General features: G+C 48.4%; 1 protein-coding gene across 1 annotated transcript; it reads left to right on the forward strand.

Moving 5' to 3' along the window:
• The first annotated feature begins 491 nt into the window (after nt 1-491).
• On the forward strand, nt 492-3025 carry SOCS3 (suppressor of cytokine signaling 3). The gene is made up of 2 exons (XM_044419877.1): nt 492-613; nt 1053-3025. The coding sequence occupies exon 2, from the start codon at nt 1120-1122 to the stop codon at nt 1735-1737; it is 618 nt and encodes a 205-aa protein (XP_044275812.1). The 5' UTR covers nt 492-613; nt 1053-1119; the 3' UTR covers nt 1738-3025.
• The last annotated feature ends 5833 nt before the right edge of the window (nt 3026-8858 follow it).

Raw genomic sequence — 8858 nt, forward strand, 5'->3', positions numbered from 1 at the left:
CCTGGTAGTCCTTGCTATTGGTTACGGGGAAAAGTCTTCTGCTGGCCCGGAGGAGGCGCGAAGAGCTTCTCTACACGCAGGTGCTTTTACCTCTCCCGGGCTTGTGCTGTGCGCCCCTAGCCACGGCGACGCCCCGCGCACAATGCGGCGGCGCCTCCTCCCTTTCGAGGCGCCCATAATCGCCGTACCGCTCAGGCGGGCTGCCCTGGCCTACCGCGCGCCGCAGGCCTGTTCTCGCCAGCAGCGGAGAGACGTGGCTCCAGCCCCTCCTCCCAGTTCCTTAAAGCAAGTGGCGGGCTGAGAAGCGGCCAGGACCAGCGGGGGAGCGCCGGGGGGGAGGGAGGCCTCGCTGCCCGGAATGGGTTGGCCGCTGCCTGGCTGGCTGCCTGGGCGCGCTCGCCCTCCCGGCCGGGGCGGGGCCCGGAGCGTTACAAGAAGAAGCCGAGTTCCAGGAACCTGGGGGCGGGGCTGGCAGATGCTCTATAAAATCCTCCGGCAGAGGCTCCGGCGGCTTTGCAACTAGGACAAGCCAAGCGCGCGAAGAGCCCGGACTCAGTCGCTTCGAGCTTCCCGCAAGCCGCTCGCCGCCTGCCCCTCGTTTCTCGCTCCCCAGGTAACCACCGGCTTTGGGGCTGGGCCTCGGTGGTACGGCCGGCCGGCTCGTTGTTCGGCCTCTGGAAGCTCATTGCGGGATAGGGCGCCGTGCGCTCCCGGGGCGCACAGAGCGCTCCTTGTGATGCAAAGGCAAATCCAAGCCAACGCGGGCATGGGGAGAAAGGGGTGCGGGGAGGATGGGGTGAGTTTATCCAGGGGAGGGAGGGAGCTAATAACAGGCCGCCGGTGGGCGAGGAGTGTGCCGTGTCCGGCTTTAGTGCCTGGCCCTAGGGCATGGGGACCAAATCAGGGAATACCTGGACGCTGGCAAGGCGACAGGAGCGGCTTTCCGGAATGGGGATGTCCCTACTAACTGAGTGGGATGCTGTGCGCCAAGCCCTGCTCCAGGGATGCCCTTTGTCTTAACTAACAGCTTTTTTCCCTGTGCTTTCTGGCAGGCCCCGATCCTATCAGCCGCTGCACTCGGCAGCAGCCCAGATCTCCGGAAAGCTGGCTCCCTGCGCCATGGTCACCCACAGCAAGTTCCCCAGTGCAGGGATGAGCCACCCACTGGACACCAGCCTGCGCCTCAAGACTTTCAGCTCCAAGAGTGAATACCAGCTGGTGGTGAATGCGGTGCGCAAGCTGAAGGAGAGTGGCTTCTACTGGAGTGCGGTGACAGGTGGCCAGGCCAACCTGCTCCTGAGCACGGAGCCCACTGGCACCTTCCTCATCCGTGACAGCTCAGACCAGCGCCACTTTTTCACCCTCAGTGTCAAGACGGAGTCTGGCACCAAAAACTTGCGGATCCAGTGTGAAGGTGGCAATTTCTCACTCCAGAGTGACCCTCACAGCAGCCAGCCTGTGCCCCGCTTCAACTGCGTCCTGAAGCTGGTCCATCACTACATGCCCCTCCCTGAGCCACAGCCAGGTGAGCCGTCACATCCCAAACGTGCCTATTACATCTACTCAGGTGGAGAGAAGATCCCATTGGTGCTGAGCCGCCCACTCTCCTCCAATGTGTCTACCCTGCAGCATTTGTGCCGCAAGACCGTCAACGGGCACTTAGATTCCTATGAGAAGATGACCCAGCTCCCGGGCCCAATCAAAGAATTCCTGGACCAGTACGATGCACCCTTCTAAACGGTTTCTTCAGTGGGGGTAGCCCATGACAAAAGCACAAGAGCAGAACAGGGGAATCTATGAAAAAGGAGATTACAGGGCAAAAAAATCATCACATTGTCTTCTTTTTTCTGGCATGGATTATGAGAGAGGCTGGGGTTGGCCCATGTAGTGGCCACGGAGCCTCTGCCCAGCGCAGAGACTGTCTTGCTGCTGTTTGTGCTGGATGGTTTGCCAGGGGGTGCTTTGTGCAAGAGACTGATGCTGCTGGACTATGGAACAGGCTGCTGCTCCTTGATACAATTGTCTGTCTGGCTTATGCTGGGTGTGATAGAATGGTTTGCAAACCTCCCTAATCAGTGGACAGTTTACAAAGAGCATTTACTCTGCACTGGCCCAGACCACCTCTGATGACCTCTGACCAAAACCATTCTGCAGACAACTGGAATCCAGCTAGTGCCTGAAAATTGACTTTTCCTCAGTTTTAAGGGGATTTTTTAAAGAAATGAACTTTACCTCTCTCCACCTCCCAGAGAAGCAGAATCCAAGCCTCTTCCTCAGAGGATGTTGCCGCATGTTTATTCATGGGACTAAGCCTTAAAAAGAAAGAAAGACAGAAAGAAAGACAGAAATCTACATCTTCCTCTCATCCCATGAACTGGCTCAATACTGCACATCACATGGGGAGCATGCCATTCACTCTCTGTGTGCCATTATGCAATCAAAGGAGGCTGTCGTTCTGAGAAATCGGATCACTACTTTTGGAACATCAGACTGGATGATGAATGATCTAGCCATTGTTTTCCCCTGAAGCGTCATTCCACCTCAGCTTCTCTGCCCAGACTGATAATCTCTTGCCTTCATTCTCGGGTTTTCAACTCCTCAAAGAATGGTCTCACATCTACAGCAGAGGTTGTGGATTTGTTTGGGCCCTAAATCGCACTGAATACTAAAAAAACGTACAGGAATGTAGCAACAACGGATTTACCTGGAACTCTTTCAATGATTTTTTTTGTAAAAATGTAACCAAAATTTTGTGTGTTCATCTTATTTTTCCATATCAGGGTTTTAGCAGGGCAGATAACTTTTGTTTTTACAGAAAAATGTTTACAGACCTGCCTAAAGAATAATAATTCTGTCTTTTATAAAGATTCCACCCTTCAGCCTTGCAGGCTGCTAGACATGCTTGAAGACTCAACCAAAAATCAGACTTGGAAAAACCTTTGCACATCTATTTATATTTATATCCAAGGATTTTAAAGACAACTTCCATTAATTTATAATAAAAGTCACTATTTTTTAAATGAAATATTTGACTCTCTTCCTCTTATTCTATTCTGCCCTCCTCCCATATATGTCCATAACAGTGTGCATTCTGGACTCAGTGTCATTCTCTAACACAGGAGTGAACAGCCTGTGGCTCTCCAAATATTGTGGGACTGCAGGCTTCATAATTCTTCACTAGTGTTTATCCTGACTGGGGCCGGTGAGAGTTGCAGTCCAACACTATCTGGAGGGTCTCATTTTGTCCACTCCTGTTCTAACAGCATTCAAACAAAAAGTAGAATTCCTGGGGGTTGCTTAGACTCCATTGAGTTCAATGCATGCTAAACAGCTGCACATCTAAACCGTACAAGAGGGTGCATGATGTCTTTGGGTGCACGAAGGGAACTCTCCTGCTGGCATTGCTAGCCGCATCTCCAGCACTGTCTGGAATGGCATTGAAGCACAACTTACCGCAACCTCTGGTCAGTGGTGGCTGCTGCATACAATCAGTTTTGCCACAGATATCCATAATTGGGTCATGGAAAGCCTATAGAATACTATTATATAGAATACTATAACTCTCTAGAACTTTATTTTTCTGGGAGAGAGACCTTCTATGTTTCTGGTTTAGAACTATAATGCCAAACTGGGAGCACACAAGGTAGAACTCCATGTGATGACATCAGACCCTTATCTTCCTGTGCAGGTAACTACGAAACAGCACACGCTTTGCCGAGTCTGCTCCTTCATGATTGCTTCTATCTGAAGATAAAAGTCTACTGTTATCACATGTAGTTCTAGTTTTTCAATTTCATTGTGACATCTATCATCTGCCTTTTTCCCCTCTTGCAAGGAGAAACCAAAGGTGGCTTATGTGGTCTTCCTCCTTTCCAACAGCCTATGTGGTAGATTGGGCTGAAAGTAACTGAAGTCACCCAGTGAGTTTCATGGCCAAGTGGGAGTAGAACCCAGATCTCTTGAGTCCCACTCCAACACTGTAACAGTTACACTACATTGGCTGCCTCGTTTTTGTGTTCCCAGTTTGGCATTTTAGAACTAAACCAGAAGCATAGAAGACCTTATCCCATGCCCAGAAAATCAATGACAGCCATCCCCCTTGGGAAGGGACCACAGCTCACTAGAAATGCAGAAGGGCCTATGTTCAATCTATGGCACTTCCAAGTAGAAGGATGCAGTGCTAGGTGATATGAAGATGTTCAGACTAAGACGCTTTTGGTGTAGACCAGCCTTCCCCAACCCAGTGCCCTCCAGATATTGTTGGGCTGCAACTCAGCCCCAGGCATCCTGGCTAATATTCAAGAAGTAATTAAAGATGTGGTCCAATGACACATGGAGGGGCACAGGTTCCCCAGCCCTGCCATAGGAAAGTCATGTGTTCCACAAGTAAACATGCATATCAGATACACCCTTTGTGGGGCGCAGTTGCTGAATGCAACTTCCTGCAGTGCTGGAGAGAGATCCAGTTCCCAGAGTCTTATGGCTGGACCATGGGGAGCTATGATAAGAGAGCTTGTTTAGCTTTGGGATTTTTTCAAGGGCAGTGGAAAGTTCTGGTGGAGAAGAACGTGCTGATTGCATGTCAGCTCCCTTGCTGTGTTTGCAGACAGCTGCTTGCTTATCGCTCTGGCATTTGTCAGAGGAAGGGGATGGAGGAGGTGTCTTCTGATGGGTACATTTCAACAAGACCTAATTTCTCCCCATTTTTGTTGTAGCTGTGCCATATTTGTGCATGTGCATCAGCTTTCTGAATACTCCTTTCTCTGCAGTAATGGATGGGAAATTACTATCCCTCTCGGTTACTGAACTACATAGGGCTGATAGGAGTTGTAGTCCACAGACATCTGGTGGGGTACACTATCCCCACCCTGTTATAAAGAAACTTGTTCATATGAACTAAAAAGCTTTAAAAGCTGTTTTACCTGACTCAGCCGTGATTACTCCAATCATGCATAGTCCTTTCCCATGCAAAGAACCCCTCCAGGTAGCAATCTACATTGTCCCTGCTCTGCATCACCCCCTGCATTTCATTGCTTTTTTCACAGGTGCCATTTGTTCTCAGTGGAACTGCCAGCATTCGATTGCCTACTTCTAATACCACAAGATTGTATCCCATATTAATCCAACCAAGGGCCCTTTCATATCTGTGGATCTACTCTCAGTAGAATTTACAATGGCCAGAACATGCCCCCCCTCCCCTTTTAAATTGCATGATGGTACGGTAAAGCACACCACATTTCTTTTCTTCCATTACCCCCATTATTCTTCTAAACAGCCACTGGTGTGCATCGAGTATCTTGAAGCACAATGACCTCCTGAATCTTATGGCATATTGCGCATTCCAGACACAAGAACAGGGCAGTTGGCCATTTGGCTAATACCAAAGGCATTCCATCTCAGTCTTAAATTCCATAACAGTAAATGACCCTAGTTCACACTCGTGGCATTTTTCCTTGTCTACTATCACCCCCAACCCCCACCTCTCTCTCTTTCACTCACCCCACAAGCATGGAGCTTTTTCGAGCCCATGGAAAACACGAGATAAATACATCTCACGTCATTTTCTAGAAATGATTACACAAGTGCCAACAAGAGAGCCACCTTGCAAGTGATCTCTTACTGGCATTCTCTTTTCCCTGAATTCTTTGCTCTGAACAAGATTGGAGGTGGGATGAGTTAGATTTTGATTTTATATTGTTGGTTTTTTGGTTTTGTTTTGGTAAACAAGAATAATGGGGGACAAAGCAGAGGTATATTGGTGAATGTATGGATTATGGCTCCATGTGTAGATGGAGGTGCAACCCACAGGAGCTGAAGAAGGAGCGATCCACCTGAATCCTGGAAGCTGAGGGCAAGAACAGCAAGGCACACGTTCAGTTTTTTGTTAAGCCACATAACATCTGAGCATGTAAAACATGCTTCATGGGAACAGGAAAAGCAAGCGGACAGGTCCAGTGTTTGAACAACACTGGACAGAGCAAGTGAGGGAGAGTAACCTTAAAATAAGGAGCAGGTGGGTGTATCTTACCGCAAGTGGGACAAACTGCACTGGCCCTCTTTATCTCTTCGTGAATCGTGTTACGTGTTGCTTCAGTGGAAGCCACATGGGTTGTCACCTTTCTTTCTCGCTAGCATATCATGCCCTTAAATATGTAGTGAGCATCCTTTGATAACACTTTCCCCACACAGGCCTTTCTTCACCAACGATAACAGCACCACTTGCATTTTCACTTATTGTGTTGCAGTTACCAATGCCCGAGAGGCCTGACAAGTGCAGCGAAGATCCTGCTCCAGAGAAGCAAGCAATGGGCATGCAAGTCCGCTCCTGTCTGTGGTCCTCTGGAGCCAGCTCCTTTTCTCTGTATGTGAAGCGACTGCTGCAGCTCTTAATCCTGTGTCTCACCCAAGCAGAACAAATGGAAATAAAAGGAGAGCTGTGCAGGCTCTCGGTCCAGCCCCTGTGGCCTATTGTCCCAGCCCTGCCAGGAAACATGGATTCCCAGTCGAGTTTGAGCTATGCCAAGAATGTCCAGGCGGAGAAAAGCCAGTGGCGCCATGCCAGGTCCTGTCGAAGCACATCCCCAACGTCAGTGCCATCTGATCCTGGCCGGCACACACCCCTCTCCTCCCGCTGAGATCGGGGTTTCCACAGCAACAGGATTAAAGGCTGGAATATCACTGTTTATTCTTTGGCCTGTGCCAGGAAATGAGAGGCCTTCTCTTTCCCTGATTCCAGCTGCCATCCTGAGGGGAGTATTCCTGGAAATTCTGGGTAGGGGCCTGCTTATTCCATGGGACAAAGTGAGGTATACCAGTGGGGGGAGTAAACAAATAAAACAACCAATCAAGGGAAAGATTTGGGCAATGTCCTCAGTTTATCGGTCCCTCTGAGGATGCTCATCCTGGACTACATGGCACATGGGAACAGTCACAACACTTGCATCATTTGCCTGCCAAACAAAACACAGTCTAGGTTATAACATAATGAAAGGGCCTTCTGAACCCTCTGAGCCCACAGGGTTCCCAAAAGGACTTTCACAGTAACCAGGGAGGGCAGCAAAATGGGCCACATAATACCCACAGCACTTGTCCCAGCCTCTTGGTCTTGTAAAAAGCAAACTTTTTTCCATGCCTCAAATGTTCATTGCAACTTGCCTGCAGTTATCTGAGATTCCATGTTCCCCCCTCCCTCCAGCGCAGTCTTCTTGTAGGGCAAAGGCAGCTGATTCTGAGTGACAAATTCAATTTATCCTTTACTATCATTATTATTTCACTACAATGTGCAGGGGGAGGTGAACCTGTGGATCATCGGATACTTTGCCTCAGATGCCAAAATACCTTGACTGGCCTTGGGAACGAACTATGCATCTTGATTTGGGAAGGGTGTGCAACTGGCTATTGCACTCCAGGCAATGGATTGACATAGACTGGCCTTGCCCTGCCACCCTCAGCCCCCAGCCGTGTGCTTCAATGCAAATTCTCACTGATTCAAAAGTCCGGGAAGGTTTATGAATGCCTGTTGTTTCTTGGAATACCTCCCAGGCAGCAGTGACGTAGGGGTCCAGCAGAGTTTAAGCAGAAGTTTCACAAGTTTCCCCAGAAATGTCCCCAGTTCTGCATTATACAGGGAACCAAGAGAATGTGTCAGTGCGTTATGCTTCTCTGCTTTGGAGTAGTAGAATTTGTCACCTCTGTGAGAGTTTACCGGATGACACGAGGAGTGGCGGGTAACCTGCTTGGCTGATCACAGTGATGAAGCTTCAGCTCTGATTCAAGTGGCAGGAAGTGCCCTTGTCCCAACAGGAAAGCATCTCCGCCAAATGCAGGATGCGCAGCCCTTATCTAGTGTTTCACACACATAACCAATTCCTGTCACCCAGTGTTCTGAGAAACCAAAACAGAAACTTGCCAGATACATTCAAAACAGTTTGCCAGTCCTTGCAGACCTCGCAAAAGTGGACCCTGAGTGGTTCAACACAAGCGCATCTGAATAATGCTGCAAATTCAGGAAATGGGGAAAACTGGTAAAAGTTTGGGTGAACTTAACCACATAGCCACTCCTTATCCTGCAGCTATCTCCAGTTCTTGCAAAAATTGTGTTACATTCTGCCTTATGTTCAGCTTGAGTCATGTGAATGTTCACCATTGTATTTTCATGAAAGTGGCATCCTCCACTCTTCAGCTGTCTGCCTAACCTGAATCAATTTTTCTTAACACATAAACTCTGATGTGAAGGAAAAGATGGAACAGTTGCACAGTGCCTTTCTGGCTGCTAACGTCAAGAACCCTCTCTCTGGAAACACTTTTCAATACACCTGAAACAAGAAAGCTTATTGGTTTATTTTTACATTACCGTAATTTTGTCAGTCTTCCTTCTTTCTCTGTCAGTGTACCTTCCCCCACTCCTCTTTCCCTCTAGAACTGTGTGATATTCTGCAGTCCTTTAATGCATCTGCTGACTTGGACCCTAATCCACAAAAGCTCATGCCATAGTAAATGCATTAATCTTTAAAATACCACAAGAATGGTAGTTGTCATCCTAATACTATATCTTCCCCAACATGGATACAAGCTCGAAATGCTTTTAGAGTTACACTTTGACATCTTCTATAGCACGGATACTGTGGTATGCCTGGTATAACTGAATAGTGCAGTCTACACTCTTTAAAAAATTAAAGAAAATAGTGACACTATTGATGCAACCCCCTCAGTTGACCCAAGAGTTACAGATTAATAATGCAAAGGAAAATCTCTTTCTCTCTCCACTATGTTCTCATACTAGAAGCCTGAGGAATAGATTGTCTCTCCTTTAGTTTGAGCTGCGTTAGCAGGATTACTGAGGAAAAGAAGCCACGGTG

Source organism: Varanus komodoensis, unplaced genomic scaffold (assembly GCF_004798865.1).
Source record: "Varanus komodoensis strain SLA01 unplaced genomic scaffold, ASM479886v1 scaffold11, whole genome shotgun sequence".
Taxonomy (NCBI): Eukaryota; Metazoa; Chordata; class Lepidosauria; order Squamata; family Varanidae; genus Varanus; species Varanus komodoensis.

What these genes read in the sequence shown, in the direction of transcription:
- SOCS3 (XM_044419877.1), top strand. Translation starts at nt 1,120, where the DNA reads ATGGTCACCCACAGCAAGTTCCCCAGTGCAGGGATGAGCCACCCACTG.